Here is a 17648-nt window from a genome sequence, read left to right as displayed (position 1 = left end):
TCCTCTTCCTAAGAAAGAAAAAGTTAATTTAATAAAAGTTAACATAGCTCAAACATACAGTTTCCCACCAACTATCAATTCTTAATGACATTGTTTTCTCAAAACACTGAATATATTTCTTAGCTAGCTAACAGCAAAAAGTTACACTTACTCAAAGAGGAAAGCTAATGATATGGCCTGTGTACTGAGTGTTCTTGCTGAGCTTCAAATAACTAATTTATGCTGATTGGACGAATCTCCAGTAACTTGTAGACAGTAATAAAGTTTTGTTTTGCTGTTTTCCCACGGTCATACCACAACTGCCCAACTGAGCCGTACACTCCAGAGACGTAACGTTACGTCTACGTTTACGTCAGTAGCGGGCGTGTGTCGTCTAGCCGTAAAGCGCGATGTGCGTTGCCATTGGCGACTCAATGTAGGAAGTAAATTCCACAGCTTACCATTCTTGTTTTGACAGCTCTCGAACTAAGCAGAATATATTCCTGTCTCCATAAATACACCTGCTCTTTCTCCTCTTGTGTCTGAGCAGTATTCGACCAGAACAACCGACTCGACAAGCTGCAACACCGACAGCACGGTGCGTGAAGCTGACGAGGTAAATTAAAGAGCCTGTCTGCACATTCATTAGCTGCGAGAACTGTGTTGCATGTTGTTTAAGCTGTTAGCTAACACGAACAGAGAGGCTAACTCGCTACAATACAGTTGAAAAAAGGGGGGCTCTTTTTAACTTTCAGGTAGTAAGAGTCCATGAGTCGCAGTCGGAACCCCCCTCCCCGGGGTCAAGGGGCAGCCCGAGCCAAACAGGTAACACCGATCGTGTCTGATAATGAGATATGTGGATTATGTCTACTGTTTATATGTCAACCGCAGGTATGATTCAGCACCTCTCTCTCTCTCTCTCTCTCTCTCTCTCTCTCTCTCTGTCTCTCTGTCTCTGTCTCTCTCTGTCTCTGTCTCTCTCTCTGTCTGTGTGTCTGTGTCTCAGATGGGACTGCTCCTTGATCTGTCCCCGGATGGAGGGATGGACGATGAGGGGAATGATGAAGAGCTGGAGGCAGAGCTGATGAATCTGGTGGGGGGAGGAGGAGGAGGGAGATCACAGGGGAAGAGAGGTGAAGGGAGAGGTGAGAAAGACAGGAGTCACTCATTTCTTTCCCAGTGTGGACCAGTTTTTTTTCCCAGTCTCATCCATGCTAGTGCTCAAAATGTTATATCGCGTGTATGATTTCAAACCTCCTCTCATTTCTTTGTCTTTGTTCAGCTCCTGTGCACATGGCTGAAATAGAGCGAATGGCAGCTCTTTGCATGAAAGACCTGGATGATGAAGAAATAGGGGATGAAGATTTGGATGATGAAGATCTGCTGGTAATATACAGTACTCACACCTCTCTTATCCTTTTTTAGAGCTGAGACAGTTAGTCGATGAATTGATGAGCTGTAAGAAAATTAATTAGAAACTCTTATGTTTTATTTTTCAAGCAAAACTACCAGATGTCATTTGCTTGTCCCGGCTTCTCCTGTGTAAGGAGTTGCTGCTTTTCTCCATGTACTGCATGAGAGTAAACTCAATCTCTTCATGTTTTGGAGATATTTTGGTCGTACAAAAAACATTGTAGATGTAATTTTGGGCTCTGAGACATTGTCACAACCCTGTTTTTTGATATTTCACAGACAAAACTATTAAATGAGAACAATCATTGTCAGTTGCAACCCTATTCCCTTTTATTCCACCTTAATATAATATTGCAAAGCTGTTGAATTGCTTTAAATGTCAGGATGTTCCTTGACTGCATACATCCGTGTCTCCATACATAGGCAGAACTGAATGAGGTGTTGGAGGATGAGGAGGAAGAAACCCCTGCTCCCACGCCTCCTGCTGTCACGCCGACTGCTCCCAAAGTGAGCGTCACATCCCACTCTGTTCCTCCTGGTGCTCCCAGTGGTGCAACTGGGCTGGAGTCCCGCCTACTGGAGCGTATTGAAATGTATAAGACTGCCATGTCTAATGCCAAAGCTGCAGGAGAGACCAGTAAAGTTCGACGATATGACCGCGGATTAAAGGTAAAATGGAGAGAGAAATCTCAGTCCAAGTTGATTCCCATCATTTCTCGCATTCAAATGTTTTGAAATTTCTGAAATGTAATTTTTTGTATGTGTCTAAGTCTTCCTGTCTTCTTCAAACCTAGACACTACAGTCCATGTTAACATCTGTCAAGAAAGGAAAACCAGTCAATGAAGAGGAGATGCCACCTCCCGTTGCTCTGGGTGGAAATTCCAACGTCACCACAGCGTCTGAACCAGTCAAGGAGCGAGAACTGCCAGAACCAGCACTGATGCCACCTCCTCCCACCAATCAGAAACCTCTGAGGGAGGCTCCACCACCAGCTCCTAATGCGAAACCACTCCATCTGATCCCACCCCAAAAGCCTGCTGCTGCCATCACCCCAGAGACACCTGTGATCTCTCCACTCACTCCCAGCCAGCCTGATGCACAGCACTCAGGTAAACACACACATGATGACATACAGAGTACTCTGTGGACATCCATTCAGCTTCTCTGTACTGTGGCCTGGATGTACAGTGGCAAAATATGTGAACCCTTTGGAATTACCTTTGTTTCTGCATTAATTGTTCATAAATTTTCCCAGTAGCCTTGTGAAGTGTCAAGGTCAAGTGTCACAAAAGTGTGAAACACATAAGTATATATTAAATTTTCCACTTAATATAAGTCTACTGTTGTTGTCATTCAGAAGTTGCTTGCTTTCCTGCGTTAAATTGAATACCTTTACCTGCTGATCAGATAGTGATTTAATACATTTCTTTTGGCTTTGGTAAATAGGCATATGTATTTTATATTACATTGGCTAACTTACTGATTAATTTATTGACATTTATTTTACAACCATCATTGTCAAAAACAACAAACAGCCACCACATAATTCTTTATGCCTTTGCTCCATTCAGAACTGAAACAGGCAGTGTTGTCCAGACAGAGGGAGTATAAGTTGGCCGCCATAAACGCCAAACAGAGCGGAGACATTGACCAGGCCAAACAACACTACCTCACTGCCAAGGTAACACAAGCAATTTCAGTTTTATCACTTGGAAAAGTTTTTCTCTGTAAGTGTGTTTATATATAACACCTCTGCGAGGAAGTAGATCATGATAACGTTGACTTGCATTTATGTAGAAGCTGGACATGCTGGTGGAGGCACTGGACGGAGGGAAACCGGTCGATCTGAGCTCACTACCTCCCCCTCCTGGTCAGTGTAATCTCTTACAAGGGACCTTTCATTTTTGACTTTTGTTTTGATTACACACCCTCTGTAGCCTTATTTTCTTTACAGAAAAGTTTTTCCCTCATGGCTAATTGAGCTATTAAAATTGGTATCCATTCTGTAAACACTATTATTACTTCAGCACGCACTCATGATATCCATTCTTATACAGATGATACTCTTTTGTGTAGACATCGCTCAAACTCCAAGCCACTTCTAGCTTACAGTCTTCCTTGCACGGTCTTCAGACATCTCTGCAGAGCCTCAAGCTTGTGCTGAATGCTAATAAGAGAAAATGTTGAAATAAGAAAATAAGTTTTATTCTCAAGAAACCATAATTTTATCTTACATCTTCGTGCCATAGGTACAATTAATGTTTCTGAAATTGAAGTTGTTTAATCTCATGAATATCAGTGAATTTGGTTAGATCGCAGTTTTCGTTTATTTTTAATTTAAAACTACTGCTGGTTAGCTGGACTGGTTGATTCTTATACCCCATGAGTAAATATTGAACTTGGGTAGAGTAAATTTCAAAGGACTTCAAAGTGCGAAAGTCTCATCTCACTGAATGAATTTAAACTTTTCATTTTTTCAGAGATGTCTGTGATGTTTCAGTTGCTATTGGTTGCATGTTAGTGTCTCTTATTTCTTCTGCTTGCCTGATTAGATGATAATATCTCATGTCCAACTCTCCTCTGATGTCTGATCATCTGCAGGAGATGTAGTAGCAGAAAACTGTGCACCTCCTCCTCTTCAGTCTTCCTCTAAGCCTGCTGCCCCCGCTGCTCCGGCTGCTCCTGCACCCACCCAGATGGCCACCGCAGGTAAGACCCCAGGAGCCAGGATCCTTTCTTCTGACTAATTGGCATATGCAAATGATTTAAAAAAAGAGGAATTTATGGAACTTAAAAATAAAGTGTGTGTGTGTGTGTGTGTGTGTGTGTGTTCTGCGAAGACCTGCCTGCTCCCAGCAGTCTGGCAGAAGCCCTGCAGCAGAGGATGGACATTTACAAGTCAGCAGCAGAGGGAGCCAAGACCAAAGGAGATGATCGTAAGGCTCGCATGCACCAGCGCATCGTCAAGGTACATACACCATCCACTCACAATATACCTGAAGGATGTTAGTGAAAAAGGTTTTCCAAAAAATATGATAGTATCATGCAAACTTACTGCTGACACTAAATCAAACAAGCCATTAGATATTCTCAATAATACAGATATCTATGATGCACTGTGTATACCTGTCTCTGTGCTGTTGTTCAGTTGTGTGTTTGACTTAGTCCCCTAAATAACTGGTGTGACTCACTTTATTTTGACTGGAAATACCCTCCTTTGCTTTGACTCTAACTACTACTGTTGCTCATTTCACCTACCAGAATAACTGCAATAACATCTGTGTTGTTCTCTGAGGAGTGTTGAAAAAAGCACCGTGCAAAAAAACAGGAAACCTCTGAATGAAGCTGATTCAGCTGAGGCAGGGTAAACAGATAAAACCTTGAAAGAAAGGACAAGAAGTAGTTGTAGGGCAAGTATATTGCTTTGGTAGGAGTGGAATCAAATTGATGACATTGATTTCCATGTGGGAGTTAGGCTTTTGTACTTTCTCTCAGTATTGTATTGTTAATTTGTCCCGTTTAGTTTCATATGTATGAATGCCACAGTGTTTTTTGGTTGACCCCACTTGTGTTTGCGTTTGAGTGGGGTGGGAATGGAAAACTGGGGAGATCCCATGTCTTAAAAAAAACAAGAACACGGATTATATCAGTTAAGGCCTGCATTGTCTATCACACAGATTGATCAATCATCTCCTCCTTTCTTAACAGCAATACCAGGATGCCATCAGAGCTCACAAAGCTGGACGACCTGTCAGCTTATCTGATCTACCTGTGCCACCAGGTAACTTTCCGAATCCAGGTGTGTTTCAGGATTTGCTTCTAGAAAGTGAATTCATGTGTGTGTTGCTCCTCCAGGCTGTCCGCCACTCCAGGGCTCAGAGGGGGGTCAGCAGAACTTGATGGGTGTCCTGGAAACAGCTATGAAGATAGCTAATCAGGATGCAGACGCAGAAGATGACGAAGAGGATGGTCCAACTGAGGCTGCCAAGGTTAAAAAAATAATTAAATAAACAAACAAAGGCTCAAACAAATGGTCAAATTGTTATTGTGCAGCCAAGGCTAAACTTAGAAATGTTTTATCGTGTGTCATGCCAGATTCTGTGGCAGGTTATTCAATCAGGACTGTTTTTTCGACTGGACCTCCTGCCTATTGTATTACCTTTGTGCTTGTAATCAAATATATTAATGCGGTAATTTAGAGAAACTGTAATCCTGTGTTGAATATATTTAAGTCTTAGCTGTTCAATAAAAAATGTTGAAAATGTTAAATCAAACTCACAAATGTCTCAAGCTGAGGCAGTTTTAATAGGACAATACTGCACTTAAATTTTTTATGTTCATTACATTTGTCTGATGATCCTAATCCCTCATTTTCCTTCTCTGTAGCCTGCAGTGCGGCCACCTGCCCAAAAAGCCAAGTCTCCAGCTCCGCAGGCTCCCGGAGGCTCCTCAGCTCTGAAACTGGGACCTAAAGGTGTGTTCAGTGTGGGTTTGTGCACGGACACGCACATGTGCTCCTGCCTGCCTACACATACAGAATGTGTCATAAGTGTTTGAGAGTTACAAGAGGCAGAGTTTCACTTTTTTTTTTCCTCTTAATTATCCTTGTAGCCCAGCAGCAAGTGGATTTCCTGTTGCTAAGGCGACAGGCATTTTTGCGTGCAGCACTGCGCTCCAAACAGATGAAGGTGAACTGTGGACTTTTTTTTTTTTTAATTCACCTTTCTTTTTTTCTTTTTTTTGCTTTAGATAGATTCTGTCCTATCTTTTTTTTTGTTGAGTGTTGGAACAAATGTTGTGTTGCTATGGTTTGATTGATTGATTCGCCTGCTGCTGTTTGGTTGTTTGTAGGATATGACAGGAGCAGCGCAGCACCTCAGACATGCCAAGGGACTGGACCCCATGATCACCGCTGCCAAGTCTGGCCTGCCTGTTGATATCACCAAGGTTATAAATATATTCTCACGTGCCAAATAGTAACATACGAGAAGATACAGAGCAAGTTTGTATGTGTGTTTTGACAATGTTTTCACAGGAGCAACTGAATGTGTGAGGTGCGTTAACACAAAATGTGACGAAAATACAAGACAATAGGAAGGAAACACAGGGTGAAATCAAAACACCTTTGTGTTCATCAGGGTCTCACATCTGTGTATTTGTGTCTACACCTGTGTGTGTGTGTGTGTGTGTGTGTGTGTGTGTCTCTGCATATTTTCAGCATCATTCCACTACACATATTTCATCTAGTTGCCACTTATCCCATATGACGCTCTTTCATTTTCCCTCACTTTTATTCATCCCTGCTTCATAAAACCCATGTATTTCTCTCTGCCTCAGCCCCACAGTCTAATTATGAAGAATATTATGCCAGTGCCTCTGTTAGTTTGTCTTCTTGTCAGTCAGTAGGATGTCGCACAAGCTAAGAAACAGATATTTATAATTTCTACTGGAGAGATGGGCAGATAGGAAACAGAGGACCAGTTGATTAGATTTTGGTGGAAGCTGGAGCTGGGGTTCTAAAAATGTGTAGGGTCAAAAAATCTATTTAGTTTTTAATTGAAGTTGTTGAGTAGTTACTGCACGTGTCTTGGCAGAACAGCAAGTTGGAGATCTGTTTCACCTTAGAAGTTGGAGTTCTCTGAGTGCCGCCTTGTTCTTGTTTTATGTCTCAGATTTTTTTTTTTTTTAAATGTGTCATTTGTCTCCTTCCTGACAGATTCCCAGCGCGCCAGTGGGTGAGGAGGATTATTCGCTCTCTCGTTCCCGTACCTCCCCTCTCTCCCCTCGCTCCAGTGAAAAGTACCATGGTCTCATGGATCTTTTACAAAAGCAGCACGAGGTCAGGAAATGCACATTTCATACAGAAGTGCACCTCTTAAATTTTGATGTGCATTGGTGATCAGCTTACACTGATGTGGATATAATACAATAGTTGTGATCATGGCCTTAAAGCTTGCTTGTCACTTTTCCAGTTGTGCAGCTTTTTAAATAGACACGTTGATCTGTGTCTTGTCTTTTGCTATTGTCTGTTTTCTTACCCACACCCTCTTTTGTTCTGTATCTTGACCTACAGAAATGTCTGGACCATTCTCAGAAGTTCATACAGTTTGGCAATGTGGCTGAGGCTCTGAAGTAAGAGACATTTTTCATGTGTATATTTATAATTTCATTAGGTTTGTTATCTGCAGCCATGATGGAATTTAACACCTGCTCCTTTTCTGTTGCTAGAATGTGAGATAAATGCAAGTGTAACAGTGTTACTTTTTTCTCACCATCAAATGATCACAGCCAGCCAGCAAAAAAACAAATTTCATATTTCAGAAACAAATGCTTGATATTTTTACCCACTAAATGAATCAGCAGGTTAATATACATTTAAAAAATATCTTCAATTTATATACTAATTAATTTATGCAATTAAACAGTGTGGAGGATGCTGTCTGTGTGACAACATGGACTGTGATTTTAATGTCTTTATCCATACAGTGTTTTTCTCATGTCACGCTGCATATTTTGCACTTTTCTTCACTTAATTTTTCACATAGTTGATATACATTTAACATCATATATTACACATCATATATTACACTTTTTGGTATCCCTGGAGGATCCGCATTGCTGCCTTCTTTCTCATTGATGCTCTGAAAATATTGTCATTGGCTCATGACAACAAATTTTATTTTCACAGATGATGCTCTCAACTTTTTTGTGTGATCCAAATTTTTAAAATGCAAGAATACGTGTGTTGGTTTTAGATGATAGAGGTTTTGGTGTGCTATGACTGCCATTTGTACAAAAATCAAACACTTGATACATCAGAAATAACACAACCTATAAGACCTCAGGATGAGATATGTTTGAGCATTTGTGTGTTAGGACCATTTCTGTCTCTCACCAGGTTTGAGAAGCTGGTTGAGGAGTGTGTGAAGAACATAGAGATACTGAAGAAAGCCCACGCTAAAGGCCACCCAGTCCCTAAGTGCCGCACAGAGGAGAGGACCTTCAACACTATCAAGTCAGCAACAAACTCAGATGTGTTTTAATTCACGACCGATGATTTTCTGAAATCTGTTCTTTTTAGCAAAGCTAGCATTCAGTGATCTAAGGATGGGGTGTCAGTGAGTCTTTCGGTCCACTACTTCAATCCAAACTGAAATATCTCATTCACAAGCCCCAGAGGATGAATTCTATCGACTCTGGTGATCCTCCTAGTGCCACCTGCAGGTTTACATTTTTAGCCTTTATTGAAATATCTTGACAGCTATTGGTCATGCTGCAGTGACATTTGGTAAAGTCAATATCAGGTCAAAATTTTACTTTGTCCAATAGTATTAATCTCAAAGCACAGCTGTGTGTAAGCACAGCCTCACAGAGCTGCTTCACTGCCCAATAAATAGCCAAATTCTTATTTTACTTACTATAAAAGTTAATATTTTAGTGTCCAATGTGAAAGCTTTTCACAAGAATTCTTATCATCAAAAATCAGATTGTCGTATCTGTGATGAAACAAATGTCAGAAGGTCAGTGTGCTCTAAATGAAGTGCTTGTCAGATCAACATCAAAACAATTTATACACTTTGCTGAGGAGGAAAAGTTGGTGTATTATGAGGAGACTGTAACATTCCTCAAATGAATACATGAAACAAACAGAAATATCATATTTCCGTCATGTTTTCTGTGTTGTTTGCCACCTTTTGAGGTTTGACTGGCACTTTTTTAATTATTTCATCTAGTTGTACTCCTTCTTCTGCAATTATTTATTAATTATTGAACACATTAATTTGCATTTCCTTCTGCTAATTTGAGGCAAAATTTGTACTACATTTGGATGGAAACCTGACTTGAGCCAACTGGCAGAGATTTCTTTTAACCTTAACCACACAGGCATCTGTTAAAATCTAAAAACTAGCTGAAGTGGTGATGGGGTTCACAGCTGCTTTTATGAGAGTTCACTCCCAGAAATCCTGTTTCCTTTTACTTGCGTGTAATGTAGAGCATGACTAACTAATCAGTGGGGTCAGTGTGTCAGCCAAGATTAACTGACTTTATACAGTATTTATTGTTTGCAATGTCAGTCAGCAAATAACAAGAGATTACAGTGCATAAATGCAAAAGATGTGTTATTGGAATTTGGAAACAGTGTTGCCATTACATAACTTGTTCAACAGACAACACTAACTAGTTTATATGTTTAAGTTTATTTAATTGTAAAATGTTGCAGGATCTCTAATATAATTGTTTGCCACTGTTAAAAAGAAGAATACCAACTGATATATCTTCATGATTCACAAATATTGATATGTTTGCTTCAGAAATCTAGTATAAATCAGGTTCTCATGTAATGACCAGGGCTTGCTGCTCAACTGTCTCATCCCAGGTGACTGAGTTTACTCATGACTCCTTTTTTTGTGACAACTAACGGTTTCCAGCAGTTCATGAAACTTTTTTCTGATGTGCATTCTGTTGTTACGTCAATGTCCCACCCCCACATGGAAAATAATAACCATTCAATTGATCATCAAAATGCTTTTTTTATTGTCATTTCAGAAAATTGTGATCTTTGCATTTTATTAGACGACACGAATCTCTTCCTTTATATTTAATTCTCAACACTGCTTCAACTGTTGGAGTTTTTCAGACAACAAAAGGATTGCTTTCCCTGACTAGGGCAGTAGATGAGTCAGAGTGACTCACTGTGACTCACTCTGGCTCGGCTCCAGTATCATACCAAGCTTACAGCTAGGTGACTCTGGCAGTGACTAATTCAACAGTCACAGTTGCTCTCAGTGATGCTGACTGGTTTGTGTCACTCTTGATCTCCACTCTGAATGACCGTGACCCCTGTGTTTGTTCTCTAGGATAAACTCCCAGCTGACTTCTAATGACCTGATGCTGTACATAATCAAAGGCATCAACCTACCAGCTCCCTCAGGTAGGAAAGTCTTAAATAACCAGGCATCCAGTGTCAAACGCATGTGCACTCACACCTACCTCTCTGCCTTCAGGTGTCTCACCTACCGACCTGGATGCAAGTGTGAAATTTGAGTTTCCTTTTCCCAGTGCGGTAAGAATCTTTCACACTCAGCAGAGAGATTATGGATGTTTATATGAATGTAATTCATTTATGTTTTCTGTGTGTGTGTAGGAGGAGGCTCAGAGGGACAAAACCAGCACAGTAAAGAACACCAACAGTCCAGAGTTTAAAGAGCAATTCAAACTCAACATCAACCGTAACCATCGAGGCTTTAAACGCGTCGTCCAATCCAAAGGCATCAAGTTTGAAATCATCCACAAAGGGTAAAAACCACAACTGCTTTGAGGCCATATAGGCAGAAGCTTCCCTGCTCATCTGCATCATTTATGCCTTGAATGTCATGTCTGTTGTAGCTTCATCAGTTGTATTCTCCTCTGTGTGTTTTTACAGTGGCTTGTTTAAGACAGACAAAGCAGTGGGCACAGCTCAGCTGAAGCTAGAGGCTCTAGAAAACCACTGTGACATCAGAGAGATCATAGAGGTAAGTTTTAATGACATGAAAACACAAATGCATACACACATGTAGGGGCGGATCTGTCTAACAGAGTATTTCATAGGTGATGGATGGACGTAAGGCCACAGGTGGCAAGTTGGAGGTGAGGGTGAAGATCAGGGAGCCTTTATCAGGGGCTGATCTCCAGCCAGTGACAGAGAAGTGGCTGGTGCTCGAACCAGTCTCCTCCCTTTCTCCTCCAGAGAAGCAGAGGGAACGCGTGAGTAGAGTTCGCTGTTTACCTGACTTGCATGTGTGTTGACTGTGGAAGGAAACCAAAGCAGCGCAAATCCCTGTCTTTGAGTCTGAGTGGGATTCCTGCAGAAGTCACAGAGAGATTATGTAAACGTCTCCAAAGGTTCTAGCTGGACAGATCATGTTTGTCCTCAGGATCTTGTTGTGTGATGTCTCCGTGCAGCATGCCATCCTGAAAATTGGATAGTCATAATTGTCTGAAACCCCACCACACACCTCTCTGAATTTGTGACTGGGGGCAGCATCCCAAAATTTTACAACCACTTCCACTTTTCTCTGTCTAAGTAAGTGCTGCACCATGAATGCCTTCGAGGGGAGATGGTTCTAAACTGTGCAGCTTTATCCACAAGTCAACAATTATCACATCTTGCCCATCTCTACAAGTGTGTATCCATCCACATATTTCTATGTGCTTTTTCAATTTGCATTTGACAAAGTAAGTAAAAAGTTTTTACACTTGGCTAAAGTGGAGTATCATTAAAAACAAAATGCCACAAAGTACAATGGAAACACACTTAACAAATAAATCATGACATACATGAAGCATGTGCATTATTAGTCGCTGAAACTTCCACTGTAGAGATGATAAAAGGCAAAAACATCAGGGGCTCTGTTTTAACAGTGCATAGTGCACGGTTTAAAGCACATGATGCAAGTGCATTTAGTTCATATCCATATCACATTTTCTATTTTAATGGTAGAAAAAATGGTCACTGCACCAGGTGCAAAAGGGTTTTACTTAGTTATTCATTGGAGCATTTTGTGTGTAACATACAATAAACCAATCAGAGTGCCATCTCCCTTTAGAAGCCAGGCCACCTTGGTGGATTGCTATTATAATGGTGCAGTGTTTCACACAGAATGAGTTTCTGTCTTTGCCGTGTTGATTACATATTGTGACTGACCAGTGGTTGTCTAGACACACACACGCAGCATCTCTGCGCGCACGAAGGGGCAAGGAACGTCTGAGTGAATCAGTAACGGCGCACATCACAATGTTAGACATCTTCTCTATTATATTATGAGAAGAGTGAATAAATCTTCAGGTCGTTATGAAACTGTGGTGGAACAAATTTAGGTGATAAATGGGAATCACTGTGGCGGATTTACCAGGTAGTAAGACATCGCTTCTCTGCAGAGCCTCATCATCCATGACGCATGACAGTGTTGCGCAACACACAGTATGTCACAAACATTGCTCTGACCTTCTGAGGCTGTATTGTAATGTTCCACCTGACTTATCCAAACATCTGAAGCACATTGTCTGCAAACTCTGCTTGTGCCTTACAGGCAAAGTGTATCCACTCTGCGCTTAAAATAACAGTGAAATACTTCACTGTTGACTTAAGACCAGGTTTTTGTTGGTTTGTTGTGTTTGTTGTGCTTTTCACTACTTTGCGCTGGGTGTAAGTTTGGGCCCCAGATCTGTGCAGAGCAATGTGGAGACAATAACCTTCTTCACATTAATACATGAAACAAACAGAAATATCACATTTCTGTCTTGTTTTCTACATTGTTTTCCACCTTTTGAGGATTGATTTCTGTAATTACATTATCTTGTTGTGCTCCTTCTGCAATTGTTTAATGGATGGAAACACACATTAAATTGCATTTTTCTCTGCTGGAAATTTGGTTAAAATTTGAACTAAATTTTGATGGGAACCTGAATTATGGCAGCAGGTGCACCCCAGCTTTAAACACTTCTATTCTGTACGACACATCATTCAAGACACATCACAGAAAATATCTTTTTTCGAGGATAACCTGGCTTTCAGTTAGAACCTGGAATGCTGCTCTCAGATTAATATACAGTCATCCTGCAGCCCCCCCTTGCAAGGCCTATAAATGCAGAAGTGACAAAAGCTAAGGCCACTGGCACAAAAAGATTGAATGTGTCAGTTCAGTGAAGTCTCAGTGTGTGTGTTTGTTTGAATCAGGCTCCATCTCCTCGGTCTAAACCCAGACATGAAGCGAGCAGCAGGAGCAGTCATCCCAGCAACTCTCCTCCACAGTACAAACTCCACAGCTTCAGCCTCCTCAACTATGACAGGGAGCGGCTGGAGAGAAAGGTATGTTTGTGCGTTTATTTGATACTGATACTCATAATGGCCTGAAGGCGCGAAGACCTCGTCAGTCACCACGCCTGTCTCTCAGATTGCAGAGTACAGGAAGAATCGGCGGGATCCCCCGTCTGACCTCATCCATCAACACAAAGAGGTCACACACAGACTGCAGTGGCAGAAAGCACAGCTAGAGCGAGCCTCCCCTGCTCTGCTGACAGGTACCACACACACACACACACACACACAAACAGAATATACACCAGTATGTACTTTACTAACAGATCTCAATTTCTGAAGCACATAACCCACATGTCCCTTCATCACATGTAGAATATGAAAGTGTGCTGCGACGCTTCGTCCAAGGACTTGCTGAGTCTGTGAAGAAATACTCTGCCCAAGGCAACAGAGTGAGTGCAGGGTCAAGGTCCACTGTTACTTCAATGTCACTGTTGCTGTTCACTTGTGTGTGTGTGAGTTTGTATGTGTGTGTTTACTTATGTAAAATTATCATTCTTTTTTTTTTTTTTTTTTTTTTTATAGGACGCTGCCAAGGATTCACTGGGCAGGTTGAAGATGGTAGAGAATGAGGTAAGGGCTTCTATGTACTCCCAAGGAAAAGAATGTTTAATCATCTTCATGTTTGCATTTATGCAGTGCACTGAACGTCCTCTTTTTCTCTCTGCTTCAGCTGGAATCGCTGAAGAGGAAACGGACCGGATAAGAGGAGAAAGGGAGCAGACTCGGCTGAAGGACTGTTATATCGTACCTTTCTGTCTCATACATACTCATTATACAGACACTACAATTGCTACTTTAAGCACGATTAGCATGATGCTGTGCCGCTCATGCCCATGACAACTGCATGAACCGACCTGCTAATTCTGTCTTTCGATCATATAACTTGTGTCACTTGTGGTTTGTTGCCTGCCACAATAGTTGAGAGTAAATGTGTAACTACAAAGGGACACAAATTAAAATGCATTAAAATGTGTTAAAAGCGAAGGGAGAGGCAGCATTATTTGCACTTAAACAAGAAAGGCACTACAGAAAAGTGCTTCTGAAGTACAGCTTTACAGATCTCACCTGTACTCTAATTTTTTTTTTTTATATACTCTACATCTTTCCTTTGAGAGTTGTTAATGAAGAGATCTGTAAGAAGACTTAACATTTTACATTTGACACCAGCTCAGAGAGTCTTTGGTGTCCAGTGATGACCAAAAAATGTGTGTGCGTGCGCGCGTGTGTGTGTTTGCTCGCCCTGAAGTGTGTTTAACCAATGGACTGAGGTGTTTTTAACCCCTTTTCCCATATTTTATGTGTGTAATGAGCTTAATCTAATCTGTCTGCTCCAGTGTTCCCAGATTACAGTAATCTGCTCCGTTTGGAGTGGTGTGATATGGGAATAAAAAAACAGGGCTACAGCCTACATCCCATAATGAGGGATTAGTGTTTGTGTCACCAAGGAGACGACTAGATCAGACGTAGAGTCGCCTTTGGGGCTGGGGAGAGGGGGTGTTAACAGCGTGCCATGAATGTGGTAGAAGCTTAGCCCTGCTAAGGGATTGCTGCTGCTGCTGCTTCATCATCAGCTGTTCCTTCTTTGTTGTCATCTTCATCTTGACTTTCTTCACACTAATTCCATTTCATATGTTCAGAGATTATTCAGTCTTGAGTAATATGTTGCTCCACTTGGATTTTCTTTAAACTCTAATACAATATTAAGTTCTTTGAGCTGTCGATTAGAAAACAATTAGCAGCTGCTGCGTCAGTGTTCTGCTATTTTCCACAGATTTTGGTGTATGCAGTTCACAGAAACAGACTCTGTCCCACTCCAGTGGCAGCACAGCAGATGCTGAATAGTCTGCCCACAGGAAGACAACCCAATTTCTGTCAGTAAGGCTGGGTAATTGCTCATTTCTATTTCTGCTCCCCCATAGATGTCCCTGTCATAGGCATCCCTGTCACTCCCCTCTACACTGCGCCTTTATTTTTACTGTAATTTTATAGTAAATTTACACATTTGTCACATCGCTGCCATGTATTCTCTGCTCTGTTTAGTGCTCTGGGCAGATGTTTCCGCTATGTGTCTGACAACCTGATAACCTGAGAGCAGACTCTGTTGATCCACGTTGATTGCAGGATGTAGCAGACTACTTTAAATGAGCCTTACTGTATGTTTATGTTTAACTCTCTGTGTGGATGATGTCTGTAAACTCCACTAATAGTTTTTTGGTCACGTGATAGAGCAGAGAATCATGTGTTTGCCCTAATCCACCCACCATCTCACTCCATTAGCAAATAATCCTGGTTAAAGTTGACCTGGTGTGGCTCTCCATAGCCTGTGTCATTTTTATGTCAGGAGATGATACCTTCTGACTCTCTGTAAATGGTGCTTTTGATCAGCTGATTTTTTTTTTTTTTTTTTTTTAGATGGATGAATCTCTGATTATAGTGACATTATAACCTTCAGCTTCATATGAGTTGGCACTTCAGAGTCCATACCTGTGTGTTTGCAGTTTTTAGCATCTTAAGTTCACCTCATGTACATATAACAGTTTTGCTCAAATTTGCAAATGCATGCGACACAGTTTTGGATTTTTGTGTGTAGTTTTCCAACTCTTCCTGGCAGCCGTTGGTTCCCACTCATTTCCGTGTGGGATGAAAATTATTTAGCAGACTCTTGAAACTTGGTTGAGTTTGAGCCAAACATTGAATTGTGTACACACAATGGATTGCACAATTCAATCAAATTTCAATGATCTGCTAATTGCTTTTCATTCTGTATGGAACTGAATGAGAACCAAAGAACAAAAGAGTTGGGCTGCAACTAATGACTGTTTTCATTACTGATTAATCCTTTTCCTAAAACCCAAGGCAACAGCTTCAAATTGCTTGTTTTGTCTGACTACCAGTCCGAACCCCAGAGATATTCAGTTTACTATCATGTAAAACAGTGACAAGCAGTATATACTCACAATTTAGAGGCTGGAACTTTGGAGTGTTTGGTATTTTTTGCTTAAAATATTAAAACAATCAAACAAATAATTTCTAAAACAGCAACATGGTTTGGAAATAGATGAACTGTGAACTGTGTAAAAGTGAAGTATGTGATTTGTACTAAAACGTGTAAAACCATTGGTACGGTCATTTTAACAAAAACTTACTAAATCAAGTGAAGACCGAACACGACCACAGAGCTCTGATATAACTTGGAGTTGCAGCGCTCACATGTTTCAACAGCATTTCAGGGAAACACAATCTGCAACATTTCTTTCAATCTAGTAGCGTGAACAGTTTACTGTTAAAATCTGTAAAAGTTCACCCCAAACGCACACACACACACACACTCCTGCCACATCACCCCACTCCTCGAGTAACCTCGTAGCCTCTGAGGCTGTCGTGTTGTCATGGCAATGAGCTCATCAGCATGCAGTGTGGTAGCTGGATGGTCAGGAGCCGGGCAGAGGGACATATTGTTAAAGTTTGTCCTGCTGCTGACTCACAATCTTTCCCCACATATACAACACACCCCACGCACTCCTCATTCTTTTTCCTTTTTTAAGTTTGTTTACCCTACTCTGTAAGCCGACTACACTCCAGTTTAAAAAAAAATTGTTCATCATTACTGTCATATATCAGCTGCAGTACATGTTTTCATCTGGGCTTGGGAGGATGCTATTGTTGAATCTATGACACCTATTTTTTTTTTTTATCTGTTAAGTCATGTAAGGGCAATCAGTATAAATATAATATGTATATACAGTAAATATGCAGCATAGTATACTCTGTCTCTATTTTCAAGTGTAAGTCATGATGAGTTGTGCAGCTCAAAATGGGAATGTATCAAAGCCTGATTGTTGAGGCTTTACTATCATGTGTATGAGGCTGGTGTAAACATGAATAAAATGGTAACAGCTCTGAGCTTGTGTCATCTTCAGTGGATTGATAAACGCTGACCAGACTGCTCTCATTCAGACTAATTGTTCAACATCATGGCCCAACACAGAAAACACACTTCACATGTTTTTATCAGCTCTGTACTTTAACGCTTTTAATTTTATGAGCTTAAACCTGATTTTGTATTGATGGCATGTTTTCAGAAGTCTGCTTTGGAAAATTAAGATTACTTAAAACATAGCTTTATACAATGGATTCTGCTCTACTCTGTATCTGTGGGTGGTGCTCACAGCACTTTTTTACATGGGGACTCCTCCCAGATCTACCAAAAAAAAAAAAAAAAAAAAAAAGTGTGTTTTGTAGATTCCCAACAAAAGAAACATTTGGTCATGCTTAGCCAACACAAAACATTCAACAAAGCTTTATAATCATTTATGTGTTCCCACTTTAGTACTGCTCTGGACTTTTAAAAGCTGATAAAAGAATAAAAATATTTAAATGGAAAATAATATA

General features: G+C 40.8%; 1 protein-coding gene across 2 annotated transcripts; it reads left to right on the top strand.

Moving 5' to 3' along the window:
* Nucleotides 1-156: 156 nt before the first annotated feature.
* cc2d1a (coiled-coil and C2 domain containing 1A) lies at nt 157-17159 on the top strand. Of its 2 annotated transcripts, XM_071503791.1 has the most exons (29): nt 157-415; nt 530-595; nt 735-804; nt 986-1124; nt 1262-1365; nt 1816-2061; nt 2187-2502; nt 2965-3074; nt 3191-3263; nt 3995-4102; nt 4234-4361; nt 5102-5174; nt 5249-5382; nt 5780-5867; nt 6005-6081; nt 6245-6340; nt 7110-7232; nt 7467-7525; nt 8292-8408; nt 10252-10325; nt 10399-10457; nt 10539-10690; nt 10818-10908; nt 10985-11140; nt 13113-13244; nt 13330-13456; nt 13569-13645; nt 13779-13826; nt 13927-17159. In XM_071503791.1, exons 3-29 carry the CDS (start codon nt 748-750, stop codon nt 13957-13959), a joined length of 2997 nt encoding a protein of 998 aa, XP_071359892.1. In that variant the 5' UTR covers nt 157-415; nt 530-595; nt 735-747; the 3' UTR covers nt 13960-17159. The 2 variants fall into 2 exon arrangements, with proteins under 2 accessions (XP_071359892.1, XP_071359891.1); XM_071503790.1 differs by lacking the exon at nt 157-415 and having other exon boundaries at nt 426-595.
* Nucleotides 17160-17648: the final 489 nt, after the last annotated feature.

The sequence above is a fragment of the Trachinotus anak genome, unplaced genomic scaffold (genome assembly GCF_046630095.1).
Source record: "Trachinotus anak isolate AG129_WGS33_773 ecotype Australia unplaced genomic scaffold, CSIRO_AGI_Tana_v1 ptg000019l, whole genome shotgun sequence".
Classification (NCBI taxonomy): domain Eukaryota; kingdom Metazoa; phylum Chordata; class Actinopteri; order Carangiformes; family Carangidae; genus Trachinotus; species Trachinotus anak.
Note: the sequence above shows the minus strand (reverse complement) of the source record. Positions and strands in the feature narration are given on the sequence as shown.